This window comes from Cupressus sempervirens, chromosome 10 (genome assembly GCF_028749045.1).
Source record: "Cupressus sempervirens isolate cs-2001-9-10 chromosome 10, ASM2874904v1, whole genome shotgun sequence".
Classification (NCBI taxonomy): domain Eukaryota; kingdom Viridiplantae; phylum Streptophyta; class Pinopsida; order Cupressales; family Cupressaceae; genus Cupressus; species Cupressus sempervirens.
This window is the reverse complement of record NC_143127.1, coordinates 216432708-216458598: the sequence shown is the minus strand read 5'-3', so window position 1 is coordinate 216458598 and position 25891 is coordinate 216432708. Positions and strand designations below refer to the sequence as shown.

The 25891-nt window shown below is 35.3% G+C and overlaps 1 protein-coding gene across 1 annotated transcript in view; it reads right to left on the bottom strand.

The window, feature by feature from the left end:
- The window catches only part of LOC149533398 (myosin-3-like), a 166088-nt gene that overhangs the window by 5649 nt on the left and 134548 nt on the right, over positions 1-25891 (bottom strand). The window contains exons 17-19 of the mRNA XM_089806981.1: positions 25588-25791; positions 25280-25485; positions 25052-25187 (exon numbers count right to left, since the gene is read on the bottom strand). Of these exons, the coding sequence (XP_089663107.1) occupies positions 25052-25187; positions 25280-25485; positions 25588-25791 (546 nt within the window). The remainder of the gene's footprint in view (positions 1-25051; positions 25188-25279; positions 25486-25587; positions 25792-25891) is intronic.

Genomic DNA, 25891 nt, shown 5'->3' with positions numbered 1-25891 from the left:
GTCGCACCTCAGCATAATTTGCATACACCAAACTCGGAGTTACTACTCCAATCTCCCAGTCATAGATAATCACAGTAAGGAGATTTAACCAATGAAACCACTATACATCGGCAGTGACTTCAAACAATCTTCAGAAACTCGGAAAGCCTTATACTTCAGCAAGGGTACATAATTCATAATTGTCACCAAGACAACAAAGCAAAGAGGTAAACAAAATAATCGGATGCCTTTCCCCATCAAATGGCCTCATATTTATAATCTCTAAATAGCATAAGTTTCCCAAATGAACTTTACTTAAAAAGCATCCTCCACACAACATTAAAATATAAAAGTCTCATTATAATATAATTTATCAATTGCTTTTGGCTCCAAAAATGACCTTTTCCACCATAACATAATATTCTGACACGCAAGGCCACGATTTTAAAAAATTTATCCCAATTCCAACGAGCTATGATACTCAGGTGACCAACATACAACACTAACAAAAATAGCAACCTCAACATATTTAGATGAATAATAATAATAATTCACCTGTCTTGTGAAAACAACAAAGCATCAGAATTGAAATCTAACAACATCAGAGTGATCCTGATGAACAAAGATGATGAATGAACTTCACAGGGTGACTTACTATAAATAGACACTCACTCCAAGATTCTTGGAGCCCAAACTAGAAGGACAAAATAAAAACTAAGAGCATCACTCAACTTCTCTAACTCAACTGAGCTCATCGAAACCAATATTTTGACTTACTATGAATAGTAAGTCCCTCAAATAGAGCCAAAACACACTATAGGCTACTAGAAAGCCTATAACCCCACAACTAAGACCCTCAAATACCATTGTCAGCTCACAAGGGTCACGATGGTCAACTGACCAAGCCAACTACAAGAACCTACTAAAAATGGAGACATTACACTCGCTCAATTCAATAGGCGACTTTTTGATTCAAGAACTTCTCATCATATGGCATCATCCAAGGGTATGTTTCTCTTCCTTTAAGAATCATACTTTTCCATTGATTTTGATAAGTGATAGCACTCACATGGGTATTAGTGGAAGTGGTTCTCTTGAGGTTGATGATGGCATATTCTATGATGTTATTTGTTTCCTCTTACCATCTTCCAACCTCCTTTCCATCTCCCAAATTACTTGTAGAGGGGTGAGCAAGACTGTTGAGTTCACCTTCGATTCAATGCTCATCAGAGATTATAGTACTTGGTAGAGTTGATCATTCATCATGAGCTCTCTCATTTTGTTCTCTTTGAGTGTGTAATTCCATCAAGTAGTCCCAACTCTCATGCATCATGAGTGGTTCTAATGTCTCCTACCTAGAAAGAAATTGAGAAATAAATCTCAAATAAAAATAATAAAATATCGTAGTCTATAAGGACAATGATATAAGATATTATTGGTATCATATTAATATAATAATGATTAATAAAATATATAATAATAATATATCATTAAGAATATATACCCATGTATTTTTACAAATCTTTCTTATAGAGCTTTGAAACTTGCAATTTCCCGCTCTTCTGCTATTTGAATTTCCTATGCACTAATGGCCTATGAGGGCTTCTTGGCCTTTGATTCGAGTCCCCCTGTCTCTCCAGACCTATTGTTGGTGCTTACTTCCAACCTGGGGGCTCAAGGAAAGTGGATCCCTAAGCTTTCGGGCCCTTAACGTTTCAATTTGTGGAGTTGACTCAATGCAGTCTGATTCCTCTGTGGATTCTTTGATTGATTACTTGGCCTTTTTGGGTGTGTCCTCCAAGGGTCATACTCCTATTAAGGAGCATGCTAAGGTGGTGTCTGTTGAAAATCATTGTGTCTCGAAGGGTGCTCTTGTGGGTAACGCTTCTTGTTCACCTCCCCTTGAGGACCCCAACATTTGTCAAAGTGCTGAGAGTACAGAGATTTTTATCCCTAATTGTGTGGTTGACAATATTTCGTCCTTGCAACTCTGCTTCGTGGGTCGTTTTTTCACCTACGGGCCTTCGATTAATATGGTCCTTCGATTAATATGGTCCATAAGTGGGTTTCTCAAAAATGGAAGCTAAAGGGCAATGGCATTGTGTCAATAATGCCTATTGGTGTGTTCCTCTTCAAATTTATAGCAGCAGTGGATCTATCTATGATTCTTTCTAGGACCTAGTACTACGGTAGGCACTACTTGGCGATGGCTAAGTAGCACCCAACTTTTGACCCTTCCTCAGAGCTTTCAGGTTGGCCCTTGTTTGGGCAAGATTACTTGGCTTGCCTTTAGATTTTTGGGATGAGAAAATCTTTAGATGGATAGGGAACTCCTTTCGTCATTATGTTTCGACTGACATTGTTACTTTATAAAAGTCAAGATTGGTGTATGTTTGTTTTTGTGTTAATGTGGCTATCATCAAAGCTTTGCCTAACTTTGTTACCCTTAACACAAAATGTGGAAATAAACAATAGGATATTATCTATGAAAATGATGATATATTTTGTCAAATTTTTTCAAAGTTTAGTCATGATTGTGGATTGTGAGGCCTCTCTGCCAAAGGAGAAAGTGAAGGTGAGCTCTCCAAGGATTGTTAGAGAGTTTGTTGCCCAAGGGAAGTCTTCAATGTTGCCTCCCCATGAATCCCTGACAAAATGAAATTAGATCCCCGGCAATTAGGATATTCCTGCTTGTGTGGAAGATGGACTCAAGGAAAATATTGAAGATAATAAAATTGATAAAATTCCTTTTCTACAAGGAATTGATGATCTTCTAAACACCTATAACAAAGCTTTGGAAACTAAGACCTCAAAGGAGGACATCTCTCGGGAAGAAGGGGAGATCCAGGAACAGGATGGTGAGCTGGTTATTAATGGTGAAGTTAGAGTTATGTGCTTCACTAAGGAACCTGTACCCACAAAGGTGGTTAATCAACAATGTTCGGGGGAGAGTCTTTTCCCCACTACCCTAAAAGGTTCTCTTGTGATTTCTGCTCCACTTGCACCACAACTCATGGACATGACTAACCTAGTTGCTGAAAACAATTTGGTGTTTCAGTTGGATCCCTCCTCCCCACAAGGCAATGAAGTTCAGGAATGGCAAGTTCAGAAAAGAAAAACTAGAGGTAAGAAGGATGATGTTGAAAATGAGGTTAAGATAGGAAGAACCTCTAATAGAAGTACAAGGACAAACCAGATTGCAAGGGAGACTACTAGTGGCACACAATTGACTTTGGGTAGCACCTCAAAAGGTAAGAAATGAAGTTTCTTTCTTGGAACATGACAGGGTTGAATGGCCCTCAGTAATAATTTTCCCTTAAACAAGTTATTTTTCTATGAAGATTGATCTTCTCCTTATCTAGGAGGTTAAGATGTCCTTGGCGTTTTCAAAGCTGGTTGAGAAGATTTCGCCTGGTGCTAGTTCTAGTTATAGTGGGGTGGATGGTGCTTCAGGGAGTGTAGCCATTCACTGGAATCCTGGTGTAATCTCGAGAAGAACTTTGCTGAAGAACAAAAGCTTCATTGCTCCTGAACATTATAATAACAAAACCTCCTCGTGTATTATGAATATTTATTCCCCCAACACTCGGGTTGGAAGACTTGAGACTTCAGAGGAAATTTCTACTTATATGTCTAATAATAGGGAAAACAAGTTTATGTGCATGGGTGACTTAAACACAACTCTCTTTCCTTCGGAGAAGTTTGGTGGTGTGGCTGACTTCACAACATACTTCGTGGAATTTATAGATAGTAATGACCTAATGGATGTTGACTTATAGGGGACTCTCTTCACATGGTCAAACAATAGGAAAGGTCAGGATCTTATACAAGTTAAACTAGATAAACCTCTTGTCTTGGCTAACTAGCAACTGTTGACAACTTCTTCTCTAACATCTTTTCCTAGGATTGTTTCTTACCATTCCCCAATTCACTTTAACTCATATGATGGTCTCTTTAGTGGACCAAAGCCCTTTGGTAATGAGATCATGTGGCAGTCACACCCTTACTTTAGTCAATGTGTTGAGGAGTGGTGGGATATCTCTATTGATGGTACTGTTATATTTAGGCTTACTGCTAAACTGGATAATGTCAGGAGGAATGCTATCAACTAGAGCGAATAGTACTTTGGACATAATTTTAAGAAAAAGGGAGAAACTGAGGAAAACTTAGAAAGGCTCCAGAAGGCTATGTGGTTGAGCGAGATAACTATATTGATATCCTAGTGGAAGAGGAAGCTTGTAGGGCTCAATGGAAAGATATCACAACCAAGGAAGAAGTGTAATAGAAGCAAAGATCAAGAATCCACTGCCCTCAGAAGGGGGATAGGAATACTAGTTTCTTTCATAGATTTGTGTTTAAGCATAAGAAGAGAAATATGATTATGTCTCTAGTGGATAGGAATAACAACATCCTTATGGAGCAAAAGCATATAAGGAAATGCCCTACTACTTTCTTCTCTGAGGCCTGTGCCCGTCAAAATATAAGAATGAACTTGGAAAAAGGGACTCTTATTCAATCCCTTCCTAGTGTGTTGCAAGAGGAAGATAATGAGCACATTACTGGACTACTCACAAAGGAAGAAGTGAAATTGGCAGTGTTCTCTATGATAGCCTATAAGGCCCTGAGTCCTGATGGGTTTCCTTTAGCTTTCTTCCAGCATTTTATCAAAGGTTACTAAGAAAGATTTAACTTGGGCTACCAAAGATTTCTTCAGAAGAGGTAAGTTGTTGAGAAGACTTTATAAAATACATATCTGGTGCCCAAGGTGTCGAACCCGAAGGCCCTTATTGATGTTAGACCTATTAGTCTACAATATTGTTTATAAACTTTTCTCTAAGATCCTTGTGAACAGAATTAAACCCTTTTTGGGAAAGTTCATTGGTTCTCCCCATAAGGGTTTTGTGTCAAGCCGCCAAATTCTGGATGTTGTGATAACTAACCATGAAGTTTTTCACTCAATAAAGAAGAGTAGAAACCCGAGTATAGCTCTTAAGCTAGATATTTTCAAAGCTTATGATAAAGTGGATTGGGCTATCCTCTATAATGTGATGGAGCCTAAATTTGGGCAAATTAAGGTTTATGTTCAAGTTTTACCTCCCATTATTTTTCTAAAAAATGGCCTAGTCTCTGCAAGGTGGTGATACACTTATTCAGCTAGATCACAACATTATTATTGAATTTGAAACAAAGATATTGATCCTACAGTTTATGCAAAATACCATTGGGTCTCCATTTATGAAGTAATGTTGGAAAATAATAATAAGGTTATTGTTAATCTCATTTATATTTAACAAAGTTTGCAAAGGATTAGCTCTCAAACCACTTCTATAGAAATGAAATTACATTCAACACTAGGAGGTCCTATTTCCTTGCAAATTGCAGGCATAGAGAGGGTAAACCCAGATTGGAGTTGGCAACAAGAAGTCGAAGAGGGAATCGCAACAAGGTAACTATCAGTCTAGAGATGCTGGTTGTTTTAAAGTCTGGATGGAATGATATCAAATTTTTAAGTAAGCATAGTTGGCTAGTTTAGAAGCTGAAATCCACCCATGATAGACAACTTCCTCCCTACCCGTGCCAATGGATGTACTTCTGACGCTCTATGATCTTCATAAACAATTTATCCTTCAACATGCATCTTTAGCATTTGAGTTTCTTCATGACAGAGGGCATACATTGTATCTTCTTTACTCTACTATGGGTCGAAACTTGATTGTACATATGTGACTGATTCAATACTTGGATGGACATCTGGAGTCCATGCTTGTTCATGTGTACTCTTGTATTTATTTTTCTCGTTTACAATGGGATTTTTCCCAATGTGTTTTTCCACTTTACACCATTTGCAAGAGATTGCATTGCTTTGTATATGTGTACCTTATCAAAGCCTAGTTTTACTTAAGGAGGGTGTCCAAGTATGCATTTATGTTGCACATACATAAGTTTTTGCATTAGCACATTTGCATATGTTGCACTTCATAATTATACACCTCCTTAACAATATTCTCATGCATAACTGAACACATCTTTGCACATGCATGCCTAGCTTAAGTTCACTTAGTTGAGCCTAATTTAGTTTTGTTTACTCTAGTTCAGTTCAAGTTTGTCTTTTCACTAGTTTGCATATGTTAGCTTCTTTATCCATTTCTCTAATTTTATAGACATACTTTCTCTAGAAGAATTGCATTGTATGCATTTTAAAATTTAAAACATCCTATTAGCAATTACAATTTCATTATGTGCAATCAATACAGAATTCTCAAAGGTGTGCAGTTTATATTATTTGTTCTTCTCTTGCTGAAAGCTCGTGTGATTGCAGAGGATTCTTGACTTGTGGGTTGAAATCATCATCAACTCCTACATGGCATCATTTCTCAATCTTTGTTCCTACAGATACACCTAGAAGACACCCATTATTTGTTAATTTGAAGCACCCTGATAACAAAATGTTCAAAAAGCTTGTGCAGTTAAAAGGTGCCCCTACTTTAGTAATTCAAAGCACCAAAAATGTGAAAGTTACAGAATTTTGGCTGAATAAAGCAATTTGGAGATAAATAACAAAAGATAATGTGATATCCAGTCCTCCATTAAACATTGGGGCAAAGTGTAAAGTTCTACAAATTCATGAGGTTTGAATCAGACTTAGAGTTGCTGAGAATGATCTTTTCAACAATATGTATATTCGGATTTCTTGAGGCAGATATCTTTTATGTTTCTGCAGGTCCAGTCCTCTATGCTCAAACTTGTGTGATTGCATAAGATCTCTGCTATGTATTCGTGGGAAGGAGAATTCTTGGAAGATCAGACTGCTGTATATTGTGTGTCTTCCAAACTACATTCTCAACTTGTATATATATCCTTCTAGAGGGTATGGTCCCTGAAGGGACATGGGCCTTAGTTTTGGCATTAAAACATGATTATTCCTAAATCGGCAATTTCAAAGATTCTAATTAGAATTAACAAAACTAAGTATTAGTTTAGTTAAATACCAAACAAGCACACCTATTAGGAAATCGCCGGCACCTATAGGAAAGACATAATATGTAATACTTGCCATTCGATGGATATATTATACATGAAAGAAGGTACGATCAGTACTAACAAACTTGTAGAATTATCTAGGTTGCATTCTTAACACTCCCTCTTAACCTAATAATCCTACAGAGAGATATCATACCTAGCAACATCAATACAGATGTTTTAGGCAAGAATTAATACTCTATATTTGTCTGTCTCTTTTTAATATGTGGTATCATAGAACACATGATACAAAGTCATATTACTAAACCTGTGATATGACAAATCACTGCTACTAGTGATAAGACACATGTTGTGACTCATAGAAACTGGTATTTCTATATCACAACATGATCTTGAGTTTAAGATCTCCCAGAATACAGGATAAACCCGGAGAATTTTAAGATTCTTCCTTTATCCAATTTGTGACCCATGAACATAGCAATGTCAATGTCACAAGACGACCTAAAACTCATCTGCATCTTACAGTAAAATCTACTATTTAGTACATTCTCTAAGAGATCATCATCTCTGATAATGCCTTTTACACAAGTATTCATTATTTCAAAGATCATAATCTCTTTAAATAATGATTACACATGGTGGAGCCCATAACAATCAATAGCCTAACAAAGAATAAAATTATTTTATTACTAATCAAAAGAGTACAAATGGATTACAATTCAACCATACCAAGTCTCCTCCTGAAATGTTCTATCTTTACTCTAGATAGAGGTTTGGTGAGTATGTCTACTATGTGGTCTGCAGTACAAATGTATTCCAATTTTTCAAAATTCCTATCTACTATATCTCTCACATAATGTTAAGGAATTTCAATATGCTTGGATTGTCATGGAAAATTGGAGAACTTTGATTATCACAATGACTAATCATAGGATTCGTGGCTTGCCCAAATAATCCCACAAGTAACTTCCTCTGCCATACTGCTTCTCGAGAGGCCATGGCTGCTGCAATGTATTCTGCTTCTATGGAGCTCTGAGCTACTGAAGACTGCTTTCTACATATCCATGAAATCATAGCTGATCTTAAATTGAAACAACATCCAGAAGTGTTTTTCTGTCTTTAACACTTCCACCCCAATCTGAATCAGTGAACCCATGCAAATCTAAAGCAACTTTCTCATATTTGAGTCCATAATTAAGAGTGCCTTGTAAGTATCTCATAATGTGTTTAACAACAATTAGGTGAATCTCCTTAGGTTCACACATAAATTGACTTAAGGCATGAACAACATAACAAATATCAGGTCTTGTATTTACTAGGTACATAAGGGACCCAATCATCTGTCTATAGAGAGTAGAATCTATTGGAGGTGATTCTGTAGCTGCTTCTTTAAGTTTATGCAAATTGGTTTCCATTGGAGAAGACATAAACTTGCAATTCCACATCCCAAATTTCTTCAAGATATCTGAAGTGTACTTTCCTTGATTCAATATGATACTATCAGAATTCTGTCGTACTTCCAATCCTAGGAAGTAATGAAGAAGCCCCAAGTCTTTCATCTCGAATTCTCTAGTTAGATCCTTCTTACATTGATCTATAAGATGATCATCACCTGTGATTAATATATCAACATACAATATCAATATTACCATATCATCTTTATCTCTTTTATAATATAAATTTGGATCGGCTTCATTCTTGGAGAATCCTAAACCGGTGAGATATTTATCAATCCTTTCATACTAGGCCCTGGGAGCTTGTTTAAGCCCATAGAGAGCTTTCTTGAGCCTGCAAACAAAAGTGTTACAACCATGGGTTTCAAATCCTTCTGGTTGCTCCAGATAGAGTTCTGAAATCTTCCCATTTAGAAATGTTGTCTTTACATCCATCTGATGTACCTTCCATCCCTTAGATGCGACAATTGCTAAGACTGCTCGTACGGAAGTATATCTGGCAACAGGAGCACAGGTTTCTTCAAAATCAATCCCTTCTTTCTGAGAAAAACCTCTGGCTACAAATCTAGCTTTATATTTCTCAATACTCCCATTAGCAACATGATTTATTTTGAATATCCATTTGGAAGAAACAACAGATTTTCCTTTTGGTCTTGGAACTATTTCCCAAACATCATTTTTCATAATTGATTGGTATTCTTCTGTCATAGCTTCCTTCCAGGCTAGATGTTTAATAGCATCAAAAGGATTGGTTGGCTTTGTTTTGGATAAATCAATCATATTTGTTGTATGACTAGAGAATCTTTTAGGTCTTTTACTTTCTCTGACTGATCGTGAAGGTGCAACAAAGTCTTGAGCTGCTTCAACTGTTTATATGGCCCAAAGTGGTCTTTTCTTTGAACTTTCCTCAAGGCTTATATTTTCATCTTCGACCTCTTCTAAGTTCTCCCTCTGGGATTCAAATTTACTAACTCTTTCAAAACTTGATAAAAGAGAAGGTTCATTGGAACTTATGGCTCTTTTGAATGCAAGATCTTCCTCAAAGATTACATCCCTGCTAAGTTCAATACTTTTCTATCCAGGTATGAGAATTCTATATGCTTTAGAAGTTTCACTATACCCTACAAAGATACCTTTCCTCCCAGATGGTTCTAATTTGGTTCTCTTTTCTTTTGGAACATGAATGTATACAAGACATCCAAAAATTTTGAGATGACTTATATTTGGTTTTACTTTAATAAATACTTCTTCAGGGGTTTTATCTTTAAGATAGGAGTGAGGGCTTCTGTTTTGAATGTATACAGCAGTACAAGAGGCTTCTGCCCAAAGATAGTATTCTAGATTTTGGTCTAAAATCATAGCCCTAGCAGCTTCTATAATTGTCTTGTTCTTTCTTTCAGCTACCCCATTTTGTTCTGGGTTATAAGGAATAGTGTACTCCCTCTTGATCCCTGATTCTTTACAAAACCTTTTAATCAAGTTAGAGGTATATTCTCCTCCATTATCTATTCTAAGGGTTTTAATTTTATGTCCTGAAAAATTTTCAGTTAATGCTTTGAATTCTTTAAATCTTTGTAGGATTTCTTCTGATTCCTTGCATTTTAAAAAATAAATCCATGCTTTCCTAGAGAAGTCATCTATGAACAAGATATAATACCAAAATCCTCCAAGAGAGGGAACGGACATAGGTCCACATAAATCTGAATGAATTAATTCCAGTACATTATTTGTTTTCCTAGTACTATCATGAAAGGGACTTCTAGTACTTTTACCCAAAGCACACCCTTTGCAAATACTAGGGTGATCTTTATTTAATTTTGGTAATCCGATAACCATCTTTTCCATAGTTGTTAAGGTTTTAAAGTTTATATGCCCTAATCTTTTGTGCCATATTTTGTTTGAATCTTCAACTTCATGAACTAGGGCTTGAATGGATCGACAAGGTTCTATATTCAATTCATACAAATATCCCTTTCTTTGACCGATTAATTTAGCTTTCTTGATGGAAGAGTTCTTAGACCAAGTTAATACTTTGTCATCCACGAATGCACCATTGTGTCCATCATCTTCTAATGCTGTAATTGAGATTAGGTTTCTTTTAATCCCCGATACATAGAGTACATCTTTAAGAAGAAGAGTATTTCTTGCTTTTAGTTTCAAAGTGACCAATTCCTTCAACTGAGTGTGCAGAGTTATCACCAATAGTAACTTCACCTTTAACTTTCTCTGATAAGGAATCTAGAGTTTCTTTGTATCCCGTTATATGTCTGGAAGATTCTATCAATTACCCATGCCTTATTTGAGATTTCATTTGATAGAGAGGAATACAAAACACGGTTCTCAGGATCATAAGTCTCTTCTTCTCTAATGACATTTGTACAATTTGCCTGTTGTTTGGAATTTCCCGGACAATTAGATCTATAGTGTCCAAATTTTTCACATTTGAAACACTTTATTTTAGATAGATCTTTCTTGGGCTTTCCATTCTTCTGATTTCCCCTTTTCTTCTTGAAGTGTTTTTTCTTGCCTTTATAAGAGTTGGCATTAAAAACGTCAAGTTCTTCATCTACTTTTGGTTTTCCTCCTTTCTTTAGTTTTCTTTACTCTTCCTGAAGACAATCATTCTTGAGTCTGTTAAACTCTGGAAGCTGATCTCTAGCACTTATTCCTTGTGCGAATGTTTCCCATTATTGTGGCAATCCATCTATGGCCATGAGCATTAGTTTAGTGTCATTAATGATGGTTCCTATGCTTGATAATTCATCTCTAATGCCAGCAACTCATAGGAAATAAGAGTTTATCAAATCTCCTTTCTTTATTTGGATATGATTTAGTTGTCTTTTCAATGCAAGAACCGTAGTTGCATTGTTTATTTCATATGCATTCCGTAATGCATTCATCATATCGTAGGTAGTTTGGTGTTTCGTAAGCATAGGTACGATATCATGTTTAACTCCATCCAATATGATTTGAATGGCTTTTCTATTTCCATTGGTCCATATGGATTTGTGAGGTTCAAATGGTGGCTGTTTGGATGCTCCATCAACAAATTGTTTAACGTTGATCTCTTCAAGAATCATCAAGATTCTGAATTTCCAGGTTTCAAAGTGTTCCTTCCCATCGAATCTATACTTAGGTCTGATTGTATATGCCATTGAAAATGAGAGAAAAACTACTTGAATATATACGAGGTCTGATTACTGAAATTTGCAAAGCCCTAGATTTGATAATTTGGCTCTGATACCATGTAAAGTTTTGCAAATTCGTGTGGTTTGAATCAGACATAGAGTTGCTGAGAATGAATATGTATATTCAGATTTCTTGAGGCAGATATCTTTTATGTTTACTGCAGGTCCAATCCTCTATGCTCGAACTTGTGTGATTGTATAAGATCTCTACTATGTATTCGTGGGAAGGAGAATGCTTGGAAGATCAGACTGTTGTGTATTGTGTGTCTTCCAAACTACATTCTCAACCCATACATATATCCTTCTAGAGGGTATGTCCCTCAAGGGACATGACCCTTAGTTTTGCAATTAAAACATGATTATTCCTAAATCGGCAACTTCAAGGATTCTAATTAGAATTAATAAAACTAAGTATTAGTTTAGTTAAATACCAAACAAGAACACCTATGAGGAAATCGCCGGCACCTATAGGAGAGACATAATATGTAATACTTGCCATTCGATGGATATATTATACATGAAAGAAGGTACAATTAGTACTAAAAGACCTGTAGAATTATCCAGGTTACATTCTTAACAAACAGCATTTTTTATTAAATGTTAAGTAAAATTTACGAATAAATTCAATTATTAGATAAATTGTTCCACGTTGACCTAAATTGTCGCCTAGCAAACTTGAGCCAAGAATTGAACTTAAATATTTTTTCTATTTCCCACTTGGCCAAACCTGTGGGATCCTTATTCGATAAAATCCTATTTATAAGCTACAAGGGACCATTTCTCAACATCACAAAACTTAGGGTGCCTCGAGTATGGGACAAAAATCTTAACACTATTCTTTAAGTAGAACGAATAACTCTACTTGTAAAGATCAATGGTTTTTCCATGCGATAGTATGCAAAATATTAGTTGTGATGTTTTGAACATTGGATTTTCTGAAATTCAGCACTGTGAAGATGAATAGCGGGTTTGTCTAGAAACCACCACAATGGAGGTGGGCCGACAAACATTCAAAGTTCTATGTTCCAAGATTTATAAGATCGCTCAAAATATTGATGGAGTTTGGATGATAGATTATTTTATCAATGTAGCGGAACTAAGTGGTGGAGTGATGAATTGGAGATCGACATGGGATCCTAGTTTTTTTTTTACAACATATAGGTGTAGAAGCAGTCAACTCACATAAATGAATCAAACTCTAATAAATTATAGAATTTTCCATAACTCCCATCTTACAATGTAATACAATGCTCTTACACATCAAAATAAAAAAAATAGATGCTCCTAAAAACTAGAAACCTTACTCCAAACACTAGAAACTATTCAAGAGGTTTTTGTACTTCTCTTTCCACACTTTAGAGAGTAACTAACATGTGGTCAAGTGTACCACCTCAAATTCACACAACCCATTTCCCAAATGAGGTGTTACATCCGAAAATTTGGACCTAATTAAAATAAGTTTATAGTCGTTGAGATGATTAGTTAAAACTATGATTGTCATGATCATGTGAAAAGGGAAATTATAGTTAACCTTTTATTTCATGTGAAAATGGTTTGTTATAATATTAGAAATAGTTAACTATTACCATGTTTGCTTGTTTATTTATAATGGCAGTTAGCGATTGTTACATTTATCAGTAATATATTCTAATATTTGATTTAAATGGAGGAACTTGTTATTATTGTAGAAATGTTGCTGCAGTGGTTGCGGGAGCAAAAGAAGCAAAGAAAGCATTACTACACGAAATTCAAGGAATGGGGCACTATCCTAGTCCATTGTTCAATCGCTAGGTATGACCTCTAACTACCTTGATAGGGATTTAGTGACTTCACAATAGAGTACACTGTTGGACAATCATGAGTTACTTGGTCAAACATATAAAAATAGTAAATATCTAAAATTCTTGTTCAAAACTAATACATCTGTGTTGTTTTGAGACACCGACAATCTTATCATAAGAATATATATATATATATAATGTATGATGCCACCATGATACTAGATGATATTTATAAATCGTGATTATTAATATATGTATATATATATACATGTGCATATACAAAGAGAATATGATGTTAGAAATAAATCATATTTCTCTAAGCTACACATGTATATAGATGTGTGTATGTTTATAAGTGCAATTTTAGATATAACAAATAGCATGATGAAATCATATATTTAAAAATTGAAATTACAAATATGCACATATATAATATCTTAAGAGTAGGAACTTATGATAAATTTAAAACATATAATTTCTTTTAATAAGAGGCAGTGATCTCCACTTAGCACCCTCCTTTCAAATTTGGAGACCCTTATGAAACTATGGATCGTTTATGAAAACTATCATCTTGAACCGAGCGGAGAGCTTAAGGCCCATGGGTTGCAATGTCAGAGGTGATATTATATTGTGCATCTTGTAACAGACCAAACACAATATACCAACCAGCGATCTATCTTTTTCTTTCTTCCTCACTTCTACCTTGTTACATTCTTCCTCTCGCAGCAATACCAAAGATCAGGCCATTCAGAGCTGCATGACACAGACAAAACCGACATTCTCTTTGGCATTATCCTCTCAATCAGGTTATGTTTCTTTTACAATTCCCAGCCTCTTTTGCCATGATTGTACTATGAAATTTTGTTGAGGCTGAAATGAAAACATCTCTGTAAATCTTTATAGTCATCCATCTCTGAGGCTCGATATGCAGAGACCTCATGAATTATTTTGTTTTCTTTTTCTTTCTTCTCTGAAACCTGAGTATCTCTTTAAGAGAGTTCTATAACAAAAGTTAGATTATCAAACAGAATATGCGATTGTACATGCTAGTAATTGTTGTGTATCAGCTATAGGAAATCATTCCAAGATCTCCATGTAATAAAATCTCAGTATGGAGTAATAGTCTCCAAGGACTCACCCTGGGCTAGTGAAGCCAATGAAAGAGGGTGGAGAGGAGAGGATTCCTGCAAGGCAAAAGTAACAACAAAATTAGAACTTCCATGTAAGAACATTTAACTTTTTATAATAAGATATTAAAAGAGATCCAAGTCAGCTCGTGATTGTCCAAATAGTACTCTATTGTCAAGTCGAGTGGTGGTGATCGGGTATTAAAAACCCATCTAAATCCTTGGCCAAGGTTGATTAGAGGCATGCTTTCCTATTTTGATCACAAGATGTCGGTGGTGCCAGCTAATCAGGCATGCTTGCCTATTACTGAGCATACATTCTAAACACCAGTATGCTCGAATGACTGGACTATAGTGCCCCAAGCCTAACCCGAGGTAGGGAGGGCCTTTCTTGTTAAAAGATTGTGTGGGGATTTATAAGGTCTGAGGTTGGGAGGTAAAGCCTAAGTCAATGCTTCTCCTCTTCTTCGAAAGACAAGGCTTGATCAACACAATGACAGTTATTTCTGTTACATGTATCAAATCTGAATTCTTATCTATCTCCTCCTTAATTTATCAGCATAGATTTCATTTCTAGTTTCATTTCAAATAAATATAAATTGCTTAGATTAAAATTGTCAGTTTCTTTCAAATGATTATAAATAGTCGAGAATATGATTGTCAGTTCTTTTCAAATGATCATACATGGGTTGGAATACATTATCTTTAGTTGTAGCCTTATCTCTATGTGATCATTTAATGGTTATAAATTCTAGGGCACAAATTTTCTATATATAGTATAGGGCAAATACTTGAGACCTAACCCTAGGGCAATATGATCTATTTTTTACTTTGGGAAAATTGGTATGTTACATGAGGCCAAACTAATAATGAATTCGAACATTAAGATAAATGATAGGATTAACTTCCAAAAAAGAGGAGAGCTCCAACACTAAAATCTAACTAATACAGGTCATGATGTTCATAGAATAAGTACCCCACCTAAATCTTTTGTGCTCGCCAACTTCATCATTGCATCTACAAAGTATTGTAAAATGTCAATATTTTCAACACACCCTCACATACTAAACCATTTTTTGAACAAAATTGTACAAGATATTTATGTGCTTCATCCTCACATTAAAGGTTGAGTTATTTGGCAAACAAACGACACTTCACTATCACAAAGAACTATAATAGCTTCCCTATTAACTACATTTAGATGATTCTCTTACATCTTGTTATTTACCACTTTTAGGGTGGAATCCTAAACTATTTTAGATGATTCTGTTGCATCTTGTCATGATTTGACATATCTGACCACCCAATCTAGGTTCCCCAATTTGTCTTGTTCTCAGTCAAAGATGGTGTATGGCATATCCTAAGTCATCAAAATGATTGTCAAGATTCTAGTGGAACTCCTATATAATCATACACCTACAGAATCTACCATAAGTAAACTTTCATTCTAGTGGAACTCCTATATAATCATACACTTACAGAATCTACCATAAGTAAACTTTCATCCTAACAATGTCATAAGAAATTTATACACTTATAATGACATTAGATGCTCTTACAATTTATTACATACTTCACAAAGTGCAAGAGCACCACAAAGTGGTATGCCCCATTTTTCATATGAAGCCAAAATAATAAATAGATACAAGTAATTAATGCAAACATTAGTGTGTGTGATGTCAAATGGAATTAAATTATAAATATAATAGAATTTAAAAATTAAACATAATTATAATAATAATAACAGATACATATTATAATTATAAAAATAATACAAACCTTAATATTTTTATATAGGATTTAAAGACAAATACTAATAAACTAATAATAATAAAATATGATTATAACGTTAATAAGATATAACTATTATAATCCTAACCTAGCTTATAGTGCCATGACAAATATAAAAATGTAGAAATGATTTAAGGCAAGATGTAATGAGGATCAATGCCCAGAGTTGCACAGGTCTGAAATATGACCTTACATCAAAGACAGTCAAGTCAAACATATATGCTTCGTATCATTCTTGAGTGCCATGGAAGAGTACTTGGGATGTCTACATACAAATGGCATATATATCAATAGCCAATTGGAAGTCACATGTAAGTTGAATTGCCAACAGGTAGCGAGGATATGGTGAGACTAATAGCAGTTCTCATTGACCAAACTCTTGACTACAAAATAGCAACGAGACATAAAAGTTGTTCATAGGTGATGTGGAAAGACACGATAAACCAATGAAACTCAAAGAATAAAAGAATGTTACTCAATGATAATCTATATGAATGATGGTGACATCTTTATTAGTCCTTGGGATTATTAAAAAATGGGAGTACACATGGAATCACCAATCTGCAAAAAGAGCCAATCAATTGATGACAGGTTGAATCTTATCCGCAGGAGGGATCAAAACATATTATGGGAGTAATTACACATCCATTTATAAACAGATTTGCGCTACATTTCTGAATTCATGGATTTCAATATCTCTTGCAATAATAGATTCACAGGGCAAAATTCTATTCATAGTTTAGTAATTAGTATCCAACTCTTCCATTGTTAAGAATATTTTATTTGTTCGAAGGGGCAAGCCATTGGATTAGATTTGTTGTTTACTCCAAGGTTTAATCAGCATCAAGGTTTAATCTTGAGCCAGCTATTAATGGTAAGGTTAGGGTGTTAGCAGCTCAAGGATCGATTCACATCATCTTAGATGCAAGACAGGTAGATGGGAAAGACCTAAAGAGGAATGGGACGAGAGGATTTGGAGGTTTTGCCAAAAAAGGGGTGGTTGAAATTGAACGACGCTTTCTCATTGAGTGCGAGGCATGTGCAGACATCCAGGCCACTACAAGTTCATCTTGGAGGTGGGCATAAGCATGCATAGTTTATTTGAAGAGGATAAGATGAGGTAGATTGCCAGTTTGATTATCAATAGTCATAGCACAAGATTGGATCTAGAAAGAAATATGGAGTTAGTTTAGGTTTTTGGGCTCGTGGTCCCGTAGGTCATTAATCTCATGGACATCATTTAAATCCTTCATTCATTCATTCATTCATTGGAGAATGTTATTGCTGAAGTGAATTGGTTAAGGAATCAAATTTAAGAAGAAACAACTCTCCTATATATGAAATGGCATTGAAGAAAGAGGGGGAAGGAATAATGAAATGTAATACATCTTCTTCTAATTCTGGTTGCTGATCACTCCAGCATACTAAACCAGTAGTATTCTTTTAAAAGTCTGCAATCGAGTACAACAGCATATTATTACAAGCTTCCAAAGTCTGGTCAGAAACATCAATTGCACCGTTATTGCTATGAGTGATAGCATGAATCATTACAGCATATTCTTTCACTGTATCAGGAACACCTAAAGCAATTAAGAGGAAACTAGAGCAAAATTGACGATGTAATATTAGGAGTAGCATAGTTGACTCCATAGTTACAGACCAAAGTATATCAGAGAATGTCATTGCATAATCTCCTCCATCATATCAGAGAAATCAAGTTACTCCATCTTCTCAACAAGAATGTCGAAGTCATTAATCGCATCCCATATTACATGAATTTAATATAGTGATTTATATTATCATAATACAAGTAGTGTTGGTTGTATATCCTAAGGATAATCAATTATAAAGCATATCACAAGTTATCTTTCTTATAGTAAGGGACATCAACTATCATCAATATAAGTTTACAAAGGATGTTTTTGGCATCGCCCAAAAAGATTTCTTTAGATTGTTAGTTTACACTTCATTTGGACAGTTTTTCTTGTTGTTTTATGTCACAATCGATCCAGCTGGCTCATTTTCTTATGCAATCCTTAAAGCGTCCTAGGCATTATGGAGATCCTATATCTAGCTTCACATCTTGTTCCTAGGTTTCCAGATGAAGTTATCTTATGATCAATTCAATCCTATATTGGTTTTCTTGTTCTAACAGTTAGGTTGGAGTTCCATGACATGCGATGCTAATTGGCACATTTTTTCATGATGTATGTCACCAACCCTCTTGTATATTCACATGGCATGGTGTATCTATTTGAGGGTGTTCTTATGGATTTAGGTCCTGACCTATTGTTGTAATACATTTCCTTTACTTTGGAGATCGTTGGTCATATAAGCCGACTAGTGGCTGGCAATCTTGTATATAAGTAGGCTAGCAGTTCTTGTTTGAGGCAATGGAGGAGGCTGGTACAAAAAAGAAAGACTAGCTTCAGATTGTATAAATAATCAGGCTGGTATGCTTGGAATGTAAGAAAGCTTATGTCCTAAGTCTGTAATCTGCACTTGCAAGCCAACTTGATGATAATTGAAGTAATTGTTGCCTTATTGGCCGGCATTATTATTGTTTTGTGTTGTTATTTCCGCTGTGGTGTTTCTTGTGGCAAGATTGGACATGTCCTTTTGAGGATTTCTCTGAACTTGACCGCATCAGTTGTGCTATAAAGGAGACTCTCAATTAGAAGGAAGTCTCTTGCAATAGAGCTATGAGTTAATAGTCCCTTAATCCTAAGGGGACATTCCAGTATGCAGCTTTGTAGTTCTAGACTTACAATTATGTGAACCTACACAATGCATTCTGACTGCAAATTTTTCCAAAATCATTCAAGATTTCGCCACAAGTACATTGATTCTAAGTTTTCAAATCAGGGTTCTGTTGAAGGCATTTTTCTCAATTTTAATCTAGAACAGAAAGCCCAATTTACAAGTCAACCATTACTAGGAATCACATCTCACAAACTGTTTTTCCAAGAATTTTGCTGCATCCTAGCAAGATAATGGTGTCTGCTCTTTAGATTTTAGGAAGGATGCTTTAGTTGCATTGCATGTTGTTGACTTGAAGATGATTAGTGTTTTATAAGGAAGCAAAAGCAATGCATTTAATCACATCGTTACTTGACTAAAGGAAGCTAAATTTTAAAACAGATCTTCTGAAATTTGTCAAGATTTTCTCAGCCGTATATTATAGTAAAAAAATTGACTTCAAATACTCCTCAGTACAAGAGATCAATTGTAGACTTCAACTTCATTCTAATGCAACACTACTTCCTGTTTAAATAAGCTATATTAAGTTACAGGCCATCAGAATGGCTTTCCTCTAGTCAACTACCAACATTTTATATTTTGGCCTCTAAATAGTCCTAGTAACAATCTTGATGCAAAAATATCTTGAAAATGAAGTTGGCCATCTTAAGGATGCTATACAGATCTAGACAGAGCCTAGCGCTACAAAATGTTTTCCTCTAATTGCCTCATTTCACAAACATTCTTGGATAATTATCAAGGTTGCATGGAGACAAAGATTCTATGGTACTTGGGTATAGCTATGGCTATTTTTCAAAATAGGGGACAGGGGTAAATCAGCTTTTTTTAATATAATTTAATAATTATCAAAAATCTCAAAATATGAATCATGAAAATAGTTTTTCAAAACCATAGTTCTGAGAATCGCCATGAAATCACCTAAATTGCCGGTTTGGCGATTCAATTCAACCTAGGTGATTTTTCATGAGCCGTGAATCAGAATTGCCGATTTTTTCCCATGCACCACCAATTCATGCGATTCATGGAAAAAATTGCCTGAATCGGCCATGCAACAGGGCATGAAGTTGACTTTTTTTTTTAATAAAACACGTGTTTTTTTTCTTTTCTTTTTGGCCTTTCCTCTTTGTTTTAACCCTAAATGGCCTTCTAATTGTTAAGCATGAGTAGAAGAGAGAAAAAGTGAGAGAGAAGAAGAGAAAAGAAAAACCACAGGTTTCCAACCAACAAGAAGGAAAAGCACCAAAGAGATCAGAAGTTCATCTGGAGAGGCCATAAAATGCATTAGGAGCATTAAGGAGTCAATAGCAAGACTCCTCAACTCATTTGCAAGACGTAAGTGCTGATTTTTTTTTGCATGTTAGTGTATTATGCATTTTTTATTAAAATTTTTTAGTTTTCATTTGCAAATCTTGAATGCTTTTTAATTTTCGTAATTGCAAACTAGGGTTTGTTGTTTTGTAGCTTTTGTTTATTAGTTTCAAACTTTGATATTTTACTTGAATATTTGTTTTCATTTTCCGCAATAGGTAAAAAAGATGAATGTTGGAAATATACCGAAGAGTTTCCTGGAAGAAACAAATTTCAAACAAAATGTATGTTTTGTAAATAAATAAATTCTGGTGGTATTTATAGATTCAAATACCACATTGTTGTTATACTTGGACATGATATTACAATTTGCACTCAACAAACTACTGAGGCAAAACGTACTTGTTTAATGGCATTAGAAAAATATGAACAAGAGAAATTGAATTAGAAAATGCAACTTGAAGGGTTAAGGGCTATCGGCTCTCATGCTCCCGTAGCCGCATCAGCTTCCGCATCCGCAGGTTGTGTTGGAGAGGGATCTTTCAGACCTCCTTTTCGTCCTAGTTCTACTGCTCATGCGAGTGCTAGTGCTAGTCGGTCTTATACTAAGACTGAGTCCAACTCTAACCTATTGTGGCCTAGAGTGCAAAAAAAAAAATGGATAGTTACTTTGTGCCCCGCACTACTCCTAGGTCACAACTCACACTTGAGGGCATGGGTTTGAACAAAGAGATTCATGATGTTCTCAGAAAAGAGAATTGCAAATTTTGGTACTTTTGCAACATTCCATTTGTTGCAGCCAAGTAATTGATTCTTTTTTATTTGTTTTCTTTAAGGTTAAACTTAAAAGTAAAACTTTAATTATATCTACTTGTTTTATGATTCATTGATTAATCATAGATTCACTTTACAAGCTTACATAATGATTTGACATCTAAATTTCTAATCATAATTTATTTGTGATAGGGCTCGTTATTGGCAAAACATGATAGATGCAGTGGCTATTTGTGGTTCGGGGTTTAAAGCCCCAACTGAGGCTGAGTTGAGTGGATACCTCTTGGATGAAATGGTAGAAGATATGAAAGTTGAGCTTGAGGAGCACCGAAAGGTGGATCGAAAAGGATTGCACCATCATGAGTGATGGTTGGACAAATAGGAGGAATACAACACTCCTCAATTTTCTTGTATCCTGTGGAGGTGATTGATCATTCTACTTTCCTACATACATAATTGTGAATCGTGATTGAATATTTCAAATATTGATTTGTTGATTGCTAATTTGTTGATGATCCATTATAATTCATTGTTTTGTAGGATATACCATGTTCCTCAAATCCATTGATGCTTCCGCTCATATAAAAAACGCCACATACTTATATAAGGTCATTGAGGAAGTCATAGCAAAGGTGGGGGAACAACATGTGGTGCAGGTGGTGACGGATAATGCAACAAGTTATGTTGCTACAGGCAAACTTTTAACTTTTTAAGTTTTCAAAATAAATTTATTTGAATTTTGAACTTTTTCTAATTCTAAGTTTCCTATGTTCTAACATGTTTGAATTTCTAATTAACTTAAAATTGTTGTAGGTAAACTTTTGATGGAGAGGCACCCCACCATATTTTGGTCCCCTTATGTGGCACACTGCATTGACCTCATGTTGGAGGAAATTGACAAGCTTGAGTGGGTTAAAACATGTGTCGAAAGGGCAAAAAATATATGCAAGTTTATTTATAATCATTCATTTGTCCTTAGCACAATGAGGAAGTACATAGGACGCAAGGAGTTAGCTCATCCAAGCATCACGAGGTTTGCCTCGAATTTCATCATACTGCAATCCTTGTTGACATCAAGGGACGATTTAAGGAGCATGTTTGTTGGGCGGAAGTGGATTTCATCTTCCTATGCTACGACCACTGCAGGGGCAAATGTGGTGAATTGCATATTTGATGATGATGGTTTTTGGAAACCTGCTAAAGAAATCCTTAAGGTAAATTTAATGCAATTTAACATTTAGTATTTTACAGTTTACTATTTAGTATTTAATATTTAATATTTAATTGTTTAATGATTTAGTTTTACGTTAAGTTATATTATTTTATATTTAAATTTTGACTCAAATTTTCGTTTTAGTTTATATGCAGGTCACTAAGCCCCTTGTATCTCTCCTACGAACTACTAATGGGGAGAAGCCCTCTATGGGCTACATATATGAGGGCATGAATCCCATTAGAGCCCTCCAAGGAGACCATTAGAGCCCAGCATGCAAGAGTGCAGGACAAGTATGCCCCTATTTGGGATATCATTAATAGGAGATGGCAAAATCAGCTCCACCGACCCATCCATGCAGCAGCTTACTTTTTGAATCCGACATTTCATTTCTACCCTGACTTCAAAGCGGATGAGGAGGTTCTCACCGGCATATATACAGTGATCCAGAGGTTCAGTAGTGATGAGGATAGCGCAGCTACAATCATTGAGTTCGACAAGTTCAATAATAAAGAAGGGTCACTTTTCTTTGGCAAAATGGCCATAGATACTCGAACAACAATACAGCCAGGTAAAAATTAAATAATATATTCATGAATCTAAAGTTTATGACTTATAAGTTGTGCATTTTAAATTTTAATTGTTGATTAGGTAATTTTAAAATTGTAAATGAAACTAATTATTTTTGTTTTCCCTTATTTCAAATAGATGGTTGCAAATGTTTGGGCCCACAACCTCAAAACTTCAAAAAATTGTCCTCTGTATTTTGAGTCAGCCAAGCAATGCTTCTGGATGTGAGTGCAGTTGGTCCATGTTCAAACACATCACTCAAAGAGGATAAATAGGTTGACTGTGCAGAGGATGAATGATCTTGTCTTTGTTCATTACAACCTTCATCTTAGGATCAGACAAATTTTGGGCGCAGACTCCTCTCCAATCATTTTGGAGGAGATTGATCTAGAATCAGAGTGGCTCACTGAGGTTGTGGATCCAGTCTTCACTAAGGAAGACCATTAGTGGGTTGACCAGGTGGATATAGAGGCTAAAGTTGTGGCCATGGCAGAGGAGGCAGCTAGAGCATGTTCAGGCACTGATACACGCACACGCGCACGCACAAATACAGGCCGTAGTGATGTTGTTCGTGAGCCCATCTCACATTCGGGGGATATGACTCGAAAGTCCTCTAGGACCTACCTTAGACACCTTTCTAGTAGGCAGAGTGGATACTCAGAGGTTGAGGCTGAGGCTGAGGCTGCGACCGAGCTTGAAGATGATAATGAGGCTTGAGTTGGAAGCCTTGTTTTTTCATTTTGTTTACAGATATTGATACTGATAGACATACGTTTCATGGATCTTCATCTTAGATTCTTACATACATTTATGATTTAATGTCTTATGATCATATGATTTCTATTTACTTCAGCTAGCTTACAATTTACATTTCACATGTAACATAGTTACATATGTGATGGATTTATCATTTATGTTCCATGTTTATGAATGTTAAGTTTTAACTTCTATTTGATGATGTTATAGTGTGTTTAAGTTTTATTCAATAAAGGGTGCATGAAATAGGTTTTAAATTGTTAAAATCTCTAAATTTAAAGGGTTTTTTTTAATTTGCCGATTCAAAGCTGATTCATGGGCGATTCATGGCCAATTCACGATTCGATTTGGCCTTGCTGATTCCGATCCAATTCTGATTGTCATTACTTTGTTCAAAACAACAACAGTGATAAAGTGTGCAGATGTAATGTATTGTTTTCAGTTTCAGATTTGCAATATGTTCGTAATAGTAATGTATCATAAATGTAGACTTTCAACATCAACAAGATCATAAATCATAGAGCAATGGCATATTGCGAATGATAAACGTCTGACTTGAACAGTGATAATGTTTACTGTTAATCAGTATTTTATTAAAGTTTCAAATTGATTACGTGTTGAATTAATTTTGATAAACAACTGCAAACAAAAATCAGAAATCTTTATCAAGGTCTTTATCTATGATGCTCTCCACTCAGTCCCTGGTTGTGTACAGGGATGTGGGTACACATACCCATGCAAACTAGATAATTATTAATTTTACATGGTAGAATTCCAGTAAATCAAATTGATAACTTTTTTGGGATAAACCACCCACAAACTACTGAGTTATTGTCAAAGGTTTTTCCCAAACAAATTGAACCTAAACAATTGAAGCTTTTCTAGATAAAACCTTCATGCAGTTTTCTGCAAAAACTTCGACCCTGATTGGATAATGTCCTATGCTTTTTTCATAACATCAGTATCAACTATTGACAAAGCCAACTTAAGATCTCATTTAACCTTTTTTCTGTTCAAATAACTATTGTCAGTTTACATGGGGCATTTAACACGTGCATCTGCTAATAGTTTACAGTCAAAAGAACTTAATTAGGAATCCTGCTGAAACTAAGAAACTTCTATGATGTGTTTTACTTCTATCACAAGATATAACTATATGCAATTAAAATAAACAGGTTCAGAAACTAGATATTATATATGTACCCCTAAAGAAAGAACTTCTACTTATAATAATACTGCAATTCAGATGCAAAAGAGAAAAGATAACTAAAAAATAAATCCAGGTATCTAATTAAATAGACAATTGAAGTAGGTATTCATGATTGTAGCGTGAAGCCCTGCAGAAAAAAATCATACAATAATGACATACCTGTCCTGCATGAAAAAATAACTTTGTAAAACCAACTTGATACGTCTCATGTGGAATATTGGAACGATGAAGTAGTGCAATACACACACTCAGTGCATCAGAAGTAGCAAAATTTTGTGGCAAAAGCAACTTGTATCTACAGAAGCAGATCGAGAAACAAAATTAGAATTCAGATAAAGACATGCAAAGGGTAAATATGTTGTCAAATCTCCATGTTCTAAAATTCACCTTTCAGCAAACAGCTCATGTGTTACTCGTATGTGATAAGCAACTTTAGACATCCGAACAACATCAAGCACTCCATAACAGCGTAACTGCTGCATGACAAGACCTTGTTCAAGCACTCCAGGTAGCTGCAACCCATTTGGCTTAATACAGCAAATGAAATGCTGGGACGTGTTTTCAATAGAATGCAATAACCTAAATAGTTGCCCCTGGAACAAGAATATTCAAATTTCTTTGTCACATTGCATAATATGCTCAAGGCCATATAATACCTAGAACCTTCCAAATAAATGACAAAAACATGCAATCACCTTAAACTTAGTAGCAACACATGGTCCCTTGCATTCTGTCCCATTTAATCTGCCTAGCGGACTCCTGAACCTCTGAGCTTCTTTGGATATATTGACAGCAAACAAATGGAGCAACCGACAATTGCTTGAAGATAGTAGTTGTGACGAATCAGAATGCACCAAATCTCTATTTTTATTCAAGAACCCAGCAGCATCATAGACAACCTTAATACAGGCACATTTGCATCATCAAAACATTACGATGGAAATTTAGAACAAACAAAAATCCAGGAATCTGACATAAGAATCAATTTTTCCGGTATGA